Below are 19,463 nucleotides of genomic sequence, written 5' to 3' on the forward strand. Positions count from 1 at the left end.
GTCTTGACTCTTTTGATCGGGTCAATTTTCAGGGTGTGTGTGTGTGTGTACGTATGTTGTGAAAAACAGAAACAGCGACTCTGTTGCAAGATCAGTATCTAGATGCAATAGCTTGTTTCGATTATTATTAGTGAGAAAAACGTTCATTTATTTCGGGTCATGACCAAATGCTTGAACATGTTCACACAAACAAATGTGGCGGCGGCGGTGGCTGCCAAAAAAACCCATCAACAATACATTTCTATTTGATTTTTACCGCTGAGAATGAAATGCATGTCTCGCTTATTGGTCACGGTGTGGATGAGGCATGAACTGGAGACCGGAAACCTTATCAAAAAATGTTTACTGGCCTTTTTTCCCATTATTTGATCAGTACATTGTTGGTTTTTCCGGCGATTTGCCAGCAGACGCGACCGACATGACACATTCAAATGACCCATTCATGTGTTGTTGTTTTTACGGCTCCTACTTCGAATCGAATTCGGCCGTAAACGACGTCAAATGGTTGTGCCGTTTTTATTTTCAATTTTCGATCAATTCACCGTGTCATCGTAAAATAGAACCTGGGCCGATTCTGACGCGAACACGTCTTTTTTTTTCTTTTTCGCTGAATAATTTCAACACATGAGCCCCCATTCTCGAGTGTTGAATGCGCTCGCGCGTGCACGAGAAAAAGAGACAGTGAAAAAATAACAACGAATTTAAATTTAAATGTTTGGATTACTCAATTCAATACACACAGAACGGCCCTACGACATACACACACATGATTATAGACACCAAAATCGTCGACGTAATTCAAAACACTACGATGGGCTGTCTGCTCTTTGTTTATATTCGAAAAAGGAAATCAACGCTTCATGATCGCAGGTTAGTCCCGATCGCAATCATACACCAATAAACCAGCCAAAGCGAAAGAACAATAACACTAAAATTGTGAGAGATAGAGAGGAAAGCATTCATCATTGTCGAACGAAAGAGAAAGAAAGAGAGAATTATTAAAATCTCAAAAACCAAAACTAGCTAAACTGAATTCGGTGTAAAAGCTTGCGCGCACCGGGAACACAGAACATTTCAACAGCAAATGCGCCCAAAAATCCATCCAATTCACAATGGATCACACTCACACACAATAGAAGCAGAGAGAAAAATAAAACACGACCGAAAGAAAACAAAGATTACACCGAAAAAGCGTATGCATACTGATTGTATATGCTTCATTCACGTGAAGTGCACAAGTACACGTTTTTATGTAAATAGACGGCTAAGCCGTATACTCAATGCACTGTGTGGCGTATTTCGCAGCATAAAACATAATCGGCATATTCTTGTTGTGGTGCTGTGAGTCGTTGATTTTTCCAGCGTTTTGCTATTTTGTAGCTCATAAATATGTTCACGCAAGAGCTGCGATGTGTGACGATTTATATCCGCTTCAACCCACCAATTCTACAGTCGTCTCTTGTTGTGTGTATGTCTTTTTTTCGTTCATTTCATTCTCATTCGTTCGATTTGTTTTTGTTTTTTTTTGGTACGTTCGTTCGTTCGTTTCGATGGTATATTTTCTTTTCCATCTCATTTTTCCCCCCGATGTGAGTGATATCTTTGTTGTTTGTCGCTTTGCAATTTAGTCCACGCATGCAAATTGCACTCTTCTTGCAGCGCTGATCACGCTGATTTGTTTGCACAACGCGTAAACCGGGCTTCATCTCACACGACAATGAGCACATAGACTCCCATTTGATTCGTTTATTATGTTATTATGATGAACAGAAAAAAAAGAGTCTCAAACCGACATCGAGCACTAATTACACAATGCACACAACTTTTATTTCTGAAAAAAAGCGACTCTCGAGAGTCTTTGTCGATTATTATTTTCCACCGTGCACAATATTGGTTGTCAGCTGTGTGTACAGTGGATGCAACACACCAAATTATACCAGATAAATTTATAATACGTTCACATTCATGATCTCTCTCGAATGGCATTCGTTCGAAAGAAGACAAAGAAACAAAAGAGCCAGAAGAGGCCGTCGATTCACTCATGCAATGCGATCGCGATGCAAGTTCGCGATCACAATTCTTGCTCAATATCTCATAAATTCTTCGGGCGAAAATGATTTTCCAGTTGAAAATCCATTTGGTGAGCCGAGCTCAATCCGATTTATTGAGTCAATCGAACGCTCGATTCAACGAGATGTCTCTGTCAATGCGATAATCATGGACCATGCAGCCAGCCACACGCTTTATAAATGAAGCGCACCGCCAATTTTTCTCATCTATTATATAAACAAAGACTTAATTTCAACTTAATTGCAGCCAAAGTTTATTTTATAAAGTTTGTGTATGCCTTGGTGTTTGTTCGAACGGTGGCCATTATCATGCTATGGCGAAGCTAGAAATGTCATTTGATTTCTTTGCATTGTGTCTGGCTGTAGTTGTGCTTCGATCATTTTGTTGCTTCATTAAATATGTTGACCAGTTTTCCGTGTGCTGTCTCGGGTGCGCGCGAACGCGGTGCCACTCATTTTGGCGTCGAAATTAAGTTGCTTTTAATGCTTTCAAATTTCAGTAATGACTATGCCATTTATTTGTTTATTCAACTAACCCACCAGCAATATTTCACACAAGACAACAACAAATGCGATTTAGTTACGTTTTATGTTCATTTTTTTCCTCTTCTTTTGCTTCTTTGTAATCAGATTAAGATAAAATTATCCCATTCGCATATTTATACACAGCGCGCAATGAAAACGCTTTGAATTCATACCGTACCAAAGTGATCGGTAAGCCGAATTTCCTTGGCAAAAATACAAACTATCTCTATCGATTTGTGCCTTGTGTTTACGTTGGCTCACGTGCATTGCGGCGACTGGGAAAACGTGTGTGACGCAACAACACTTGAAATGTCCATTAACGATTCGTGTACGTGTGTGTGTGTGTGTGTTGTAATCTCTCTTTAACTAACCATAATCCCGAAACTATCGCATATTATCCCTTATTACCGGGCTTTCGATGGCTTGACACATTAGCCACCAAAATTGGATCAAATGAATCCATACAATGTGAAGCGAAAGAAAAACAAAATAAACAGTTTGTTTTCTTCGTTTTTCGTACGTAGCAATTACATTATACTTTCATTGAGCATTTGGCCTGCTCTCGTTTTACACGCCCGTCTAATCGATTTGTGTGAAAAAGCAATTAACGAGATATAAATTACTGGTCTCAGCTCGGAAAAATCATTTTTATCGAATTTGGAATTGCATCATGGTTCACACATATTTTACAAATGAATCTTACATAATTTGTTTCATCGAAAATTTTCATTCAAGCAGTTCATCAAAAATGAAACAGCTGCAAAAATATTACACGGATTTTTGTTTTGTTTGTTGATGAAAAAATAAATTGCATTGATTTTCGGTCGATGCTAAGCCAGTGTGAACATTCAACGACATTTGCCTTCAAAACCGAACGAGAATCACACAACACCAAAAATGCTTGTATGTCAAAAAAAAAAACACGACCCGTTATGTTTGAATGGCAATATTCGGGCGGTTGTACGTCTGTTGCTGATGATGATGATAAAAACTCACAATATTTCTGATATGCGACAGTTTTAGTGAGCATTCTATCTCGCTTGTTCTCGTTCTTAAATGCCATTTAGCTTCACATGCATGGCTTCGTGAGCTAAAATTTTGCATCAGCTTAGCCTTTTCGGTTTGAGTTTGTAATTTGAGCGCTGGTTAAGAGGTCATTTGGTTTTCAGTTTTCGTGTCAAACGATACTATATTCGGAGCTACCGTAAATTTATTTGTGTTTACTCGTTCGAAAAATACTGAGAAAAGACAACGATTGAATACAGCACCATGAACACTCGCAAGGAGGCTGATGAAATCGGTTTGTATTCGAAGTACGTTTTTTGATCAACTTTGAATCGTGCGATTTATCTACTGCAATATTAGATTTAGATGTCGATGAGATTATTCCGGAGACGCCGGATGCCATTACGGTTTCGAGTGAAATTTTCGACAACGCCCCTTCTGCCGAACAATTGGATCCGAAGCCACCCAAACAAATGAAATATATGCCGGTGATTGCGGTGTTGACGAAAAAAGATAAAACCGAATGCATTGCAAATGAATTGTTGGCAAAGGAAAAACAGAGCCAAGATTTGTTCTCGGAGGCTAGTGCAATGGAAGAGGATGTGGAAGAGAACAATGTCGGTGACATTGTTGAAAATGACAGCGAGCAAATGGTTGTCAACACAGAGGATTGCGCTTACAAAACAACAAATTGGATCGGTGAAAACACTAAAACTGTTCCCGATCAAGAGTCAATGCCACCAAAGAATGTGTTCGCGCCTTCTCTCGATACCGAATCACAATACTTCAACATCGCTGAACTCATTGCCGCTTTGGTGAGCCCAACACAACGCGATCCTGTCGACATTCACTTGGAATCACTTTCGGTCGACCAACTGATCCTCATGCAAAAAACGCAACAAGATCTCATCAATGCGTTATTGGCCGACGTCCAACAATCTTTGTAAGTGTTTTCTGTCACCGAAAACATTCACTTCTCCTAATGCCCAATTTTTTCTCCATCGCATTCATTCAGGCAAGAAGCGCAAGCTGCCCTTCAGACTCTAACCGAAAAAATGAGATTGTGAAGCCCAAACATCCACATAAATATAATAGATCATCGAATAGATCACACAACGGTGTGACATAAATATCGCGTTCGAAAAAAAAATCACATTTGTTTTTCATCGTCAAGACAATGATCATTATTCGGTTTTTGTGTTTTTAAGTGTGCAAATAATAGCGGAACAATAAACCAAATCATACACTTTCATCATTGAAATGTACTTATTTTTCTTGTGAGTGTTTGGAAATCTCATTGTAACTCATCTTCATTGCGATTTGATGACAACGGACAAAATTGAATTGTGTATACATTGCTTTGGAAATGACTTTTTGTTTCTTTATTTCGTGTGATTGTTATTGTCAAAAACAAAATGTGGTGCTGCGAAATGGTGGCTGTGTGTGAGATTGAAACGGAAAACAACACCAATTCCAAAGTGGTATTTCTTCGATTATTATGTTAAGTGTAACGGTGTTTTACCTTCATTGAAATTATTTTTGTGAGAATAAGCTATTATTTATCTCAAATTATGGCGAAATTTTTCAACTGCATTCAATTCTGAAATGCACGAAACACACTGCTAAACAATAAAATTGATGACTCACAGTTATAATCGTAAATCATTAGCCACTAAGTGGCAAAAGAATCTCAACACTCAATTGTGGCATTTTGCAAGCGGGGTTCTGCCATTGGTTGAATGGCCAAATTAAAAATGCCAATTTTGGCAAAGTGTGAAGAGTTTGAAATCAAATTAACAGAAGAGAGAAAATCAATAACAAATAATAACTTTTAAGTGGTTGCATTGATCCTTTTGGATTTTTATATTTGTTTTTTTTTTGTTTCTCGGTTAGATGTGTTAAAGCGGCTGGAAGCCGAAATAAAAATACCAATTCAGCACGAAACAAGTTTTGTGAAAGGAGATCTGAATTGTGTCGCTAATTTGTATGAGCATGCATATAAAGTGCATAAAAATTGTGTTTTTTTGTTGTTGTTGCCATTGATTTTCAAACGTCTCATGGGATATTGTGCTCCCTCTCCGTTTTAATTGTACACATGCATCTAAATTGGTTGTTATAGCATATGCAACGGATAACATTACACACGTCTAAGATCGGCAACAACAACAACAACAACGAAAAATATAAGCAATTTTACAGGCTTCACTTCTCATTTCCTTGGCCAATAATCTAATTGTGAAGATCAATATTACTGCTTGCTCGCACATGTGTGCTACGGCGTTGTTCATGCGCCCGTTCGCCTCTCTTGATATTGGTTACGGTTATACTCATTCAGGCGCAATATGCAATGCAGCAATATCCGTAAATGTATACGCTCACCGGTTCATATTGAATGCACTTCTCGCAGGTTTTTAATATCAGATACGGATGCCACATGCGCGTTAAATCATACTCCAAACTCTTCATTACATTGAAACGAGAGGAAAAAAACGCACACACACACACACCGAGAGAAAAATAAGTAGAGAAGAAGAAGAAGAAAAAATACCGCACATCCAAATCCGGAATTTAATATGTAATCAGCTTGAGTCATCTTTATGCACACCGCGCCAAACACTAAACGACCGACAACCACAAAAATTGTGTGTTTCATTCGAAAAACACACAACATAACATCAATATCGCTATTGACATTGGATATTTTGTCGAAATGTTAAGAGCAAACCATCGACGATGGCCGCATCAAAAACCCAAAGCCGATGGACAAACAAACCTCTCTCCAGAGTGCATCATTATTTACACAAAAGTATGACTTTCATGCGGTCATTGTCAAAATTGTGGTGTATTTTTGATATTTCTCACTTGCTTTTCTCGTTCATTTTGAATGAACTCTCTTAATCAGTGTCGTTTCCATGCGCTGTGTGGCCATTTGCGTGTTGAAAAAAAAAGCAACGCATTGTGGTTGAAGTAAAGAACTTCCTAAATGTTGAAGTATGTAATTTCCGTTGACAAAAGTATCAATCATATCACAAATCCAGCTGAAATTATGTACGAAAGGAAAAAAAAATCCCAAAACGCCATGGTAGCACAATAAATTAAAGAGTCTTGAATGTACGGTTTAAAAATAGATTCAAATACGGTTGGAATTAGCGACAAAAGGTTCTCACGGTGTAAAGTCTTGTTTGAATAACAAGTACCCGATGACAATGCAATTATAATGGAACATTTAATGCAAACGTTGACAAAACTCGCGAAACCGACTACGGCGATGGCGGCACACTTCGATTGTTGGTGTGAATTTCGATAGGAATTTATGCGGTTGTGACATTTTTTTCGGCATTTCATATATACTCACTTGTTCATTGTAATTTATTTCTTTTCCTTGTTTGTCAGTCGAGTGTTTGTTGTATCATTTTTTTCGGTTGCTTTTTCTTCTCTTCGGTGTATAGACAATTTGCCTGCGTTCATTTTCCTATCAAAATCAACAGCACAGAATGAAAGAATGAACGTTTGTTTAATGGTGTGTATGACATAGCCGCGAGTTGGTCGGTCAATCGGCTGGTTTCCCCCCATGTCACAGCATGTAAATTTCAATAAACACAATTCCCAGTTCTTTTTCCAATTCAGCTTAATTACCGTGTGCTTCAGGTCGCCTCTATTCAAAAGCCAGCATAAAAAGATAGATGATTTTTAACTACTTGTGGAATTCCGATAGATCGGAGGGGAAAAAACAAAAACAAAAAAGGGAATTGCCAGCACGGAGAGAGAATACTCTATGAACAAGTTGTGTATGTTTTGAATTGTTTCAGCCAAGCGCGAAAATATAAACAAATGGAATCGATTCATTCCCTCCGTTGATGTGTCGAGCGCATTTAATCCATGCACCCAACCCAGAAACGACGACAGAGAGAGAGAGAGAGAGAGAGAGAGATTGCGAGAAATACAGACAGAATCCACCTGCGAATTCAACACATGAATTCATATTTCATATTCGGCGACATCGAGTCGTTAGTCATTTTGAATGTTCCCTTAAAAAATTTTACCCAATCTCATTCATTTCATTCGCATGTGATCGTTCCGCCATTGAATGGATTGTCGCATACAATTTGTATCGCTCGAACTCAACAGAAGGAAAATAAATCAAACGGCTCTCAATACTGGCGCGGCTAAAGCACGAATAAAATTCCGATTTTATTTTTCCGTTCACAAAAAAAAACCGATCGATGAATTTACTAGTACATTGATTTTCCCGGCCTCACCGAAATGAAAAGCGTAAAAGGCATTGCGACAGCTGATGCCATAAGATATACATCGAAGTCGAAGGTTGTCAATGCAAAATATCAATTGAATGGTGCGAGAAAAAAAACACATCAACACTGTCTTCGATTGTACAAAATGCACTTTTCAACCGAACCGAGAGACGCCACAACAAATCAAAAGCAAGTGAAAAAAACAAAAGGAGAGAAAAAATCACACAAACAAAAATTCAACATTCATTCCAACGCGATATTTTTTTTTTCTTGAGTCGCATTTTCTTCGCTGAACGCGTGCGCGAAATGAACAGTGTGCGCGAACACGAGCTCACCTAAGCACTCGATGCACAATTAAAAATGATCATGCAAAGTGAAAATTTAAAATATTCGCAAAATCATTTTGTAATTGTATTTCCTTTTTCGTTTGCATTTCAACAACCGCAACAGCATTTGCCTGTGCATACCGAACAACAGCACAACACATTTTTTTAATTTGCCGATTTTTCATTTTAATCGAAGCAACAGCGTCACGCACGTGACATCTCAATTGATGAAAAATTATCGGTTCGGAAGAGCATGCGAAACGAAATAGAGTGTGATCTTTTATTACGTAAAATAGCGCTGTTGCATTTGATTTCAACAGAAATAGCAAAAACTGAATTTAAAAAGAAAGAAGTGAAGCAAAAAAATATTTGTTCGTTAATTTGCACTGTGATCACGAACGATCGCTGCCGGCCAAATTCTGATCCTCATACAACATTTCCGAGCCGCAAATCGTTATGTTGTGCGCACTAACAAAAACCCGGATCATTAGCGTTGCACTTGAATGAAATGCTCTTGTGTTCTCTCGCCCAGATGTACAGAACTCTCGTTAATGTCTTCATCACATTTAATCACTTTGAAATTCGAGTCACTTTTGAAGAGGTATTTTGTCTGATTACCGAATGGAAATAAAAAAAAATATAAATAACAACAATAATATCATTCCAACTCTCCTTCTGAGAAATTAATCATTGTTCCGATTTTTCGTTTTCAAGAGAAAAAAGACAATATTTCAACTTCCATGGTAAATCTTCATTTTAACTGGTTTGAATTCGTGGAATTATGCAAATCTTTGTGTAAAATAATGAAGCTCTCAATCTTAGTCGAAAATAAAAGAAAACAGAGTAGCATCAATCCAGCTGACATTTTGTGTGTATGTGATACCTTTCGACTTTCTTGAATGTTTTGTTGTTTGCCTTAATGGTGTTGTCACAATTTTTGAGTAATTAACGCTCAATTTGACATTATTTTGAACTTTCATTCACGCATTCAGACTGCGTCACATGCCAACAGAAGCGGCACAAACGAGAAATCGAAAAAGTGTGAATGCGGAAGATCATCATCATCATATTTTGAATGAAACAAACATTTTCGATATGATGGAGTTTTGTGCGAGTTGTGACGGTGAACGTGGTCAATTACACTTCAATCAATTAAATGTGATGAAACTTACCTGTGAAACTTTCTGTGTTTGTTTTTTTTTCGGTTGAGAAGCCGGTGCGCCAATTTTGTCTGTCTTTGTGTACATGTTGATGGATTGGTCGTCGAGGGTCTACAGTAAATTTGCTTGTTTTAGTAATTTCTCAATTATATTAGATTGAAAGCTCCACAATTTATACATTAAATAATGGAAATTTTGCCCCCGAAGGCATATTAGTCGTATGGAAACATTTAGAAATGATGGAAAAGTATCAAACAGTGCGGTGCGTTTCTTCGAACTGCTACAAAATTTTCGCTTACAGTGAATTTTTTTTTGATTGACATTTTGAGTTCATTTGATTTAAATTGAACGAATGAGCGCCATCTTCATCGCATGAGGGAGAAAGAGAGAAAAAGATCAACCTATAATTGTTGCCAGATTTTCATATTACCTGATCCCATTGTAGCTCGCAGCTATGAAATGAATCAATTGATAATAATTGATTCGTATAAAATGTCATATTCGTTCGCTTTTTTTCTATTCACTGCCGAAACCGAGAAGGTGAATGATCTGCAACTGATGGGAAATGAAAGAGGATCGTTAGAGTGAACATTTACAATCGTAAGCATTTTTTTCCTGGGGAGACCGTTGCTGTGTGAGACAGATTTTAATTAAACTATGTGCAAGAAAACATACCTACTTTCAAACAAAGCACGCAACTTATCAAAACATCCATCGAACGCCTTTTGATATGATTGATAAGTTGCTATGTGTTCGCACGATAGACATTTCGGACTCGCCGGTGAATGAAAATGAAAAAAACACACACACACACACACAAACATAACCGTTCGTGTGCTCTCACTTTTGATCATTATGAATCGATTATCATTGTTACCCATACGAAAGTAAGCGATCAAAATGCGCCAAATCATCACACGGTCATAACAGTTTCCATTACGTATTTCAAAACACAACCGAAAAAAAGTCAAAACGTTTGAAGGAAGAAAAAAAATTATCACACACACGCATTTACACATTCACAAATGTCGTGGTGATGTGCGTGCATTGGCTGATTCGCCAAACAAAAAAACACGGTAACACAGAGACCGCAATCCTGCTGGTTCATGGGCCGTTCAACATATTTTGACATCTCATCAAACATCATGTATGTATCTTAAAGCGGATCGTTTGATGCGTATTCATTCGCATGTACATTTTCTTGTACTTAATTTAATGAAACGGTTGCTTTGCAAATGCAATCAATCGAGTAAGTACAAATCAAATTAAAAAAACTACATGCGAATGGGCAAATGAACAGCAACAACAACAACAACAATAGGAACAACAATGAAACGATGTCGGAAAGAATAAGCGAAAAAGCGTATAAACTAACTAGAAAACAAGCACACAAAAGAAATGAAACCAACGATGTAAAAACGGTAGAAGTATTAGCGCATTCACCGACATTACGTTTACCAATCGATTTACACACAGACGAAAATAAGAGGAAAGAAACATAGACGAACGTGTGACCTTTAAAAAAAAAATCTGGTTCTCTGTGAATTGATTCGATTTGAATAACGACACAATTTGTCCAATTTTTCATTTGTTCTGGTTCATTTGGTCGATTTCAGTGCTTTGATACTTGATTGCAACCAGATCATCCGACAGCCACTGCTCGCAGTCATTTGGTCGATTTTAACCATTTACTCGATGCTCGCCCTAGAATTTCCCAATTATCTCGATCTACTGCCATGGCACATGGCAGAAGACACACTTTCCGGGACAATCTTTCCAACGACAGACAGTGCAGAGCAATTTAAAGAAGACCAACGTCTAATGAATGATTTGATTTTTGGAATTAATTGTGTCACATTCCATCCAGTTGTTTTACTGCCAGCTAACATTCGTGAAATTAATTAGACAATTGCAAATTAAACCGCAAAAAGATCAAGAAAGCAAAGCAACAAAACGAGAGAGTGGAATGGTTTAACGACTGCTGCTACTGCTCTGGCTGCTACAACATTGAGATTTTCATTTCTTTTCGGTTCGCTATTCCAGCAAATTTCTTTCAATGAAAACCCATAAAAAATAGAAATGATAATGAATTGTGTATCGCAGAAGGAGTGGTTTACTTTCTGCATTCATATTTGCCAAAACAAAAAATGATCTATGCTAAAAATATGATACTTTTTTTTTCACAGATGGTATAGCAATAATGTTGGCTTGTGTACGCTTGCGTGCTCACCACCACAGCGCGATGACATTTCATTTTCTTTTGCAACTCTGGCGCACTCGCCAAACACGGATTTGTGATAATGATGTTCAGTGAGAGTGTGTGACCTAATCATTTTTGGCAAAGTTTTCTCTCTCTCTCTCCTCCTCCTTTCTGTACATTTCTATTGCTTGCCATCTGAAACTCTTTTCTAAAGAGAAACTGGTAAATAACTCAAGTAAGCATTGAGTAACTATTATTGAATCCCGTCTATTCAAGCACGCACAAGCATTTCTTTCGGTGGCTCATTTCTTTTTCTAACTCTCCACGGATACAAAAGAGAATGAACGGTGCTATGGAAATGAGAAAATGGCGCTTCACGACAACATTTTTAAGGCAATGATCAATTCAGTTTATGCAGTGTAATGACCCTCAGTTATATCTTATATGAATTTAAGATGAAACAAAAGTAAATAGTATGAGTCAGGGAACAATGGAACTGTGTGTGTGTGTGTGTGTGTGTGTGCGCGCCAGTGAGCGATCGAGTGCTTGTAAAGGAAATATCCATGCGAGCAATGACAGTCCATCGAAGCGATCTCTCACAATTAGGTGCCCAATTTTACACAAGACCTTATTATTTTCGCCACTATTTTTTTTCTTCGTTGTTGTCGACGACGTGGCTGTTGTTATTGTTGTCAAAGTCATTTCAATGGAACAATCTGTCAATGTTCACTTTAAAAGTCAGAACATAAAATTAATAGTCCATTGTTATAAGCTCCAAATAGTTCTTTTCGCCTAGCTGTTTTTACCACATTAAATTCTTTTTCCGCCGAAAATCGTAGCATTCTCAAGCTACACGAAAATTGGTTTCGTACAAAAATTCCATCTGAGTCATTCGCATGAGTGCAAAACCATCAAACAAAAACCACAATTATGTGTCGTTCATTATAGCTTGAAAAAAATAAAATAAACAACAGTTTATCTTTAACGTTTTGTCACTAATTTTTCCGGTTGTCTTCTTCGTTTCGACCAAAAACATACGATGAAATTGTTATTAGAATAAGTTTTGGATGTGAGTTTAGAATGTCGAGCGGGACGAAGCAAGTGACATATGGTCACGGCCAGCGTGGATCTATTTCTCGCCAAAATGGAACACACCACAATGTATTCCAGTTCGGTTTGGTTCAGGTGCCTATTAGAAATGACCAAATATAGGAATTATGGCGTATATCGGGTCGATAAACTATTAGTTCGAAAAATAAAATAGCTATAACCAACGAATGAATTCTAAATGGGAGAGCGAAAAGAGCGAGAAACACGCGTTGATAGCGGATTTTAGCCCATGCTAGGCCACGAATCGTTGGTGGATCGATTTTTGCGCGAGATAAACGCCATACAAAACCAACAAACATGTTAATTCCTACGAGTTTATTTTTTATGTCTTTTCTTCTGATATGCATACAACCTTTTACGGGCATGACTTACGCGAAATTCATCGTGTGTTATAATTTATGTTCCACGAGTTGGTTGTCAAATAGTTGGGGCTTTTAATTAAAGTGTGATTTGCCATTTGCAATGAATTCGATTTCGGCAAAATAGTTCTGCTCTTTCTCTTTGTCTGTCCGTCTGTCTGTCTGTGTTGTCGTCATCGAGCAACGGCTCATGTGCTTCGAATCTGCCTTCGAGTATTTCTATGGAGAGCGAATAAAAAAGACATATCGATGGCTTGTGGATAATATGTGTCATTGGGCATTCCACATGTAGGTGCAAAATGAGATAATGTTTTTTTTCTTTTTTTTTCAATCGGTTTTACGCAAACGGAAACTCGATACTTGTACGCACACATATTTTTCCCAAACGATGACACGAAAAATTCAGCGTAATCGACCGCATTATCATGCTCGTTGTTTGCATTGAATCAACACATCGATTTACACGACAATTTAAAACTAAGTGTGTACACCGGAGCGGGTGAGCGCGTGCGCGCGAACGCTTGAAATTTTGATTTTTCGTACCACAAAACCTGAATATCGATCGGCCGATTTGCTCGTGGTGTAATACACTTTCTTCTTCTTCTTTTTTCGGTTTTCTTTTCAATGTTTTGGCATTGAAACTTGTTCGAATGTTAACCAAATACACCATTCGCTATCAAAATATATATATATGTACGATTTTCATGCGCTTTTTGTGCCGAAGCTCTAGATGCAAGAAAATCATTGCATGTAATTCGTTTGTGTTTGCTATTGCAATATTGTTGTTGTTGTTGTTCCGACGCAAAACAGCTTCGATTTGCGCATGCAATTTCATTGCCGATTGAAAACAGAGTCGGAAACAAAATGAGAGAAAAAAAATCGTGCTATCATCATGGCGAAATAGAATTTGTGCGCAAGCGGTGTTTTTTTCTTTGGCGAAAAGAAAGAAAAAATATATAAGGCATTATGCATTCATCGCAAAAACCCACTTATTAGGTGATGCAGAACACAAACGTCGATGTGAATCGTTTCATATGATGTAAATTTGAGAGCCGCTTTGAATAACGCTGATTAGTCGAATGGAAGAAATATAATATGCATGTTACTCGATGCAGATACTAAGTCGAAAAATATTCTCACTAGCTGCTGCTAAGTTGTTGCTATCATTGTGTTTTTGTTTCATTCGAATTTGATTTTGTGAATGTTATATTTCATTCGCTTGTATTATTTCCCTTGGTTTTCTTCTACTTTTTTCTTGGCAGACTTGCTTTTTCCTTGTCTATCGTGTCATGCTCAGCACCATACACACATTTTTGATTGTAACCATCGAAGTGCATCGCGCGACGGCATTGGCGTTCACACCAATTTCATGAAATCGATTTTTTTTATTTAAACTGATCACACCGATAATAAGGTCAATATCAAGTCGATTCTAAGATCAACTTTCATTGCAACCAAAATTGCTGTTTTGTACGCGACGCGACGTGCACATAGCACAGAACACACTTGTTTGCAAGCACAGCTCGCAGACATCAAATGCGAATGAAACAACTCAATAAAATCCAGACGCACAAACACACACACACACAATTTTCTAATGGTTTCATTTCTCATTTCGTTTATCTTTTTCTATCTTTTTGCCCCAGGAATGTCAAAATTTGTTGGAAGAGAATCGCCGTTTGGTCAACAGAAATGGGTCAACCGAGATTATACACGGCCAAGACACATTGCTGCCAACCACAAACAATTCCGTCGAAGAAGCCGTTCTCCAAACACAGATCGAGACTCTACAATGGCAGTTGACTCAGGTACCAATTAACGGATTGAATATACATATGGATATATATATATATATAAAACAAAACCAAATCATTCAGAAAATAGGTGTTGAATATAGTGGAAAATGTCTAGCGCAAAAGAAAAAAAAATATAAATACAACGAAATATGATTTCATGTCGTTCGTTGTCAACACCACCAAGCCTGAATTGGCGTTATTCGTTATCTGTCGTCTTCAACTTGATTAGAGCCTATTTTAATGTAAATTCTTTTTTCGCTAATGATTTCTCGTTTTGCCGTTTGTGTGTAGGTTGAATCCAGTCGCCAAATGTATCATGCTCTGATGGAAGAGGTGGTACGATTTTTAGAGCGATGCTATCAAAGTATTGAGTCCATGCAAAAGAATAACAAAATTGCACGATCACGAAGCATCAACCACATGTTTATCGAACAATCGGCTCAATCGACGGCGGCGACGGCGGCAAAAACGGAACGTCGCATTAGCGACATTGGATCTCTGCGAAGCAACCTCAATATCGCTTCCGATAAAACCGGTACAAGTGCATCGACAACGGAAAAAGACCAGCTGAACGAATCGTTTGCCTCATCCATCACAACAGCAACAACCAACAGCACCGATTCGTATAACAATTTTACCGATTTTACGTGGTAAGTGCGTCGAGATAATCGTTGCTATTGAAAAATCGCCCATTTTCTTTGGTAATTAATGCGATTTTGTTTTCTTTTCTCTTCTACTTCTTCTTTGGACAGGCGACGATCCCCAAAGAAATCACCACAAAAAGGATTGAATGATGATGATGCTGAAAAATTGTCTCAGGAAGCATTCCGTCTGTATCGAACGGCACAGAATTTGCTGAATCTCAAAGAGCCCATTCTCAGTGAATCAAAGTCAATGCAATCATTTCACCGGAATTCATTGTCCGATCTGAAGACCACGGGATCGTATGCCGGGCCAACAACATTACAACGCAAACTGAAATCACGTGAAAGCCATAATTCGTATCAAAGCAACAGCACCAGTGACGGATCAGTCCATTCAAATTCATCATCGATTCGAACCGAAACGGATGAAGAAATCCATTTGGATGGCCGTAGCAATGGTCTGCCTGTGCTCAATGGCAACACAATTCGAAGAACGAGCGCAAGTATTCCGGACAAATACAGTCCAGCTGCTGAAATGGAGGCGATGACATTGGGCAAGGATCGCATTAAATCGGTTGCCAGCAGCTCGGCGGACGATGAAAGTGGCTTCAGTTCGATGAATTCATTTCACCATGAACCGAATCCAACATCAATGTTGCCACCATTAGCACTCAATTCAACCATGCTCTCGAACCAAATCTCATTGGAAGACGATGCTGGCGGCAAACCGAATCACCACCATCATAATCATCATGATGTACTTAAACCTGAACCACTCAATGGCAACACATTCAATTTGATTCAATCCGAAATGAAATCACTTCCGCCCGTTCTGCACAGAAGATTCGATTCAGCGCCACCAATTCCGCCAAAAAAGAAGCTCACCACATTCACATCGCTGAAAAATGAAAACAGCCCCGACAAAGCAACCGGAATACATGTTCTGTGGGTGTAATGCTGTTAGTTGCGACGGGTTTTGCCACACAAAACTTCCTAATTTTATACCAATCAGATTCTTCTTACATTCTTACTTACTTCTCTCTTTTTATAATTTCATTCGTAGCGTTTAGACTTGATTTTAACAGAATTTTTTCACATTAGACAATTTACATTAATTTAATTTCTCTCTCTTCATAGTGATACAAAAACAATTTATTATTATTAGTACATTTAGTTCCATGTTCAATTCGTGAATAATAAAAACGCAAATAGGGCCTCGGTCGTTTTGGAATTGTTTCTTGTACGAAAGTTTATTCCATCAATTCGTTACAACCTTACAACTGTTCCGAAGCGACGACACAAATACACAAGAGTCTATCGTTGATTTATGTTGATTTTTAGATGAAAAATTTGTTAGAAATACAAAAAATTTTTAAATGTTAAGTGAAGTTAGCAAGAAAACAGGGCCGAAATACAAGAAAGCACACAAAACACAATAAACATTGATGCGTAAGTTGTTTCATTTCAATGTGGCGTGCTCCATTCAAAAGCCGCACTTTCGGTAACAATTGAATGTTGAACATTTAGCCAGCTTTATTTCGAGCTTCAAAGCTACAACATCGGTCAGCTCCATCGGTGAAGCTCGTTTTGAATGAGCTTTCTTTTTGTCAAGGCAAGTATTTTTTTATTGCTTTTCGATAATCTTGCATTCTTCCGGTTGAAAAAAAGAAAAAATTTGCAACTCAAACCAAAATCCTATTGAAAAAAGAAATGACAACGAAAAAATGAGTTTGTTTCGAAAAGTTCTCGTCACCAGACTAAAAAAAGATATTGACTAAATTTCATTGTTTTTTCATTCAATCAAACTTCATCAAAAATGTAAAAGACGAGCTAAAAATGAGCCGAACATCGGGGAAGTAAAAAGAAGAAAAAAAAACAACACTGCATGCAAAGTGTCTATTTTCCAGAGTTTTTTCTGTTCGGGGAATGTGCTTTCTGCGCTTGTGTTGTTACTTCTACAAGATGCCATCGGTTGATGATGGTGATGACGTTGGTGTATGGTACGGGTTTGTTGCCGTTTGTCCAATTTTCCAAACAAAACAAGGAAAAAAAACAACAAACAATCACATGTACAACACAGCGAAACATATAAACCAACACGAGCTCATTTACTACATTGATATATACAATTCAGCTCATATGGAATGCGTATGCTTTCCAAGTAGTTTCAAACAATTGCAAAAAAAAAGAAACAACAACACACTTCACTGTGCGCTCCACACAAAAGACAGTACCAAGTATGGGAGAGATGGAGCGCGCGGACTGGATATGTGTGCTAGCATACATATGATACATGCACACACAGGCACAGGCCAGAGGGATAGAGCGAGTATTACGAGGGAAATAAAAAGCTAACCCCCGAAAAGGAAGTTACAACTGAATCGGATTGCCGCACCGTCTATAAGGAAAACCCATACGCTGACATAAAAATACACAAGCATATTTTTAAGCCACCCACACGCAATGGAAGCTCTGCAGAATTGTATACAAATACAAATACGCACACATTAGCATCATTTTTGCTGGAAAGCTCCGTGAAACTGGCGCAATACACACAGACCAAGTAACAAGAGATAGAAAAAAACACACAATTTCAAAGTTCTATATTTCGGTGAAACGGTGTGGCTAAATAACAACACGAAATGTCGAAAAATCCATTTGATACCATTTTTGCTGTGTGTTGTTGTCTCTTCTATTCTTGTACAGAAAAGTATATAAATATTTTAGTATAATTCGTTAAAATAAATCTTTTATTGTTATCTCTATATTTAAAAAACAAAATTGAAATCCTACAAGCAAGAAAAAAAAATTAGTTTAACTGAAACAAGTGGCAAAACGAGTGAACACACCGAATGCAAAAAAGAGAGAAAAAAGCAAACGAAAAGCAAAAGTTCGAATTAAAGCAATCGCAGCAAGTGTATAACAAAAAAAAAGTATTCGCGAGAGTGAGATAAAGTCATCAAAAAGTCTCTAGAGAAAAGCGCATAAAAAAGAATTATTTTCTGAATGGCAATCAGTTGACATCAAACAACGGCATTCTATGTTCGTTTTGTTTATGGAAAAATCAATTGGGATCAACGGCAGTTCGTTTTCATTCAAAGTGGATTACCAACAAATCATCAAATGCATACTCAATCAATTTTAGTGTAAGAAAAACATGAATTCTTTTTTTTGCCTTTTCTTTTGTTTTGGTTTTGCCTTATTTTTCTAATTCATTTAATTAAGCTTAGAAATTAGTGGTTTAGTGATAAAAAAAAATAACAAGTTTTGCCCCGTTCAATGTTGAAATTGGTTCCATTTCGTTTTGGTGTTGTGAACGCGAAATTTGTGGCTGCGTTTCTGATTTATCTCCGTTTAATAGTGAAATGAAATGACATTCTCGGTGTGTCGCCCGTTCCAACGGCTAAAGATAAAAAACAAACAAAGACTCAACAGGACAAAAAAAAACACGAATAAAATAAATATAAGTATAACATTTCAAGACTCGGAGCAAAGATCCAGAGCACACGATCAAAACAAAAGCAAAGCGAATCGAATAAAAAAAATAAAGAAGAAGTTGAAAGTCAACCAACTATAAATATCACACACACCTACGAAAAGACATTTCTTAACATCGCCTAACGATTTTTCACAAGTATCCCGCAAACAGCGAACGAATTCATTCGCATTGTTTGCATTTTCCGATTGCTGCATAGCTCTTCTCCTCTCTTGTCACCGTCACCGTCATCATCGTTGCCGAGTCGTTGTCGTCGTCGTCGTCGTCGTCGTTGCAAAACATCTATCATAAATGTATTGTACTATAGCCAAACGGCAGAGTCATATGAATTCGCAATCAGTGGGTATCGCGCGAAACCGTAGCAAATCCGTGTATCGAAAGCAAATCAAAATTAAAATATTCAACAGTGAAAATTTGCTAAATTTTCCCCTATTTTTACTCTCGCAATGTTTGTATTTCCGCGTTTTTACATTAATTTTGATTGTTTTTGCCATTTGTTTTGTGCCCTTTCATTCTCGCTTTT

At 37.7% G+C, this 19,463-nt stretch overlaps 2 protein-coding genes across 6 annotated transcripts in view; both read left to right on the plus strand.

The window, feature by feature from the left end:
- Positions 1-16,884, plus strand: part of LOC129578936 (uncharacterized) — a 36,296-nt gene extending 19,412 nt beyond the window's left edge. For all 5 annotated transcript variants that reach the window (XM_055468294.1, XM_055468295.1, XM_055468290.1 and 2 more), the window contains exons 4-6: positions 14,651-14,812; positions 15,092-15,450; positions 15,553-16,884. In XM_055468294.1, the coding sequence (XP_055324269.1) occupies positions 14,651-14,812; positions 15,092-15,450; positions 15,553-16,399 (1,368 nt within the window). In that variant the 3' untranslated portion in view covers positions 16,400-16,884. The remainder of the gene's footprint in view (positions 1-14,650; positions 14,813-15,091; positions 15,451-15,552) is intronic.
- Positions 16,885-18,059: 1,175 nt separating this feature from the next.
- The window catches only part of LOC129578940 (hepatic leukemia factor), a 59,781-nt gene continuing 58,377 nt past the window's right edge, over positions 18,060-19,463 (plus strand). The window contains exon 1 of the mRNA XM_055468308.1: positions 18,060-18,590. The gene's annotated coding sequence lies outside the window, so the exon portion shown is untranslated. The remainder of the gene's footprint in view (positions 18,591-19,463) is intronic.

This window comes from Sitodiplosis mosellana, unplaced genomic scaffold (genome assembly GCF_009176505.1).
Source record: "Sitodiplosis mosellana isolate CC-2019 unplaced genomic scaffold, AAFC_SMos_1.0 Smas_scaffold_6226, whole genome shotgun sequence".
NCBI classification, from domain to species: Eukaryota; Metazoa; Arthropoda; class Insecta; order Diptera; family Cecidomyiidae; genus Sitodiplosis; species Sitodiplosis mosellana.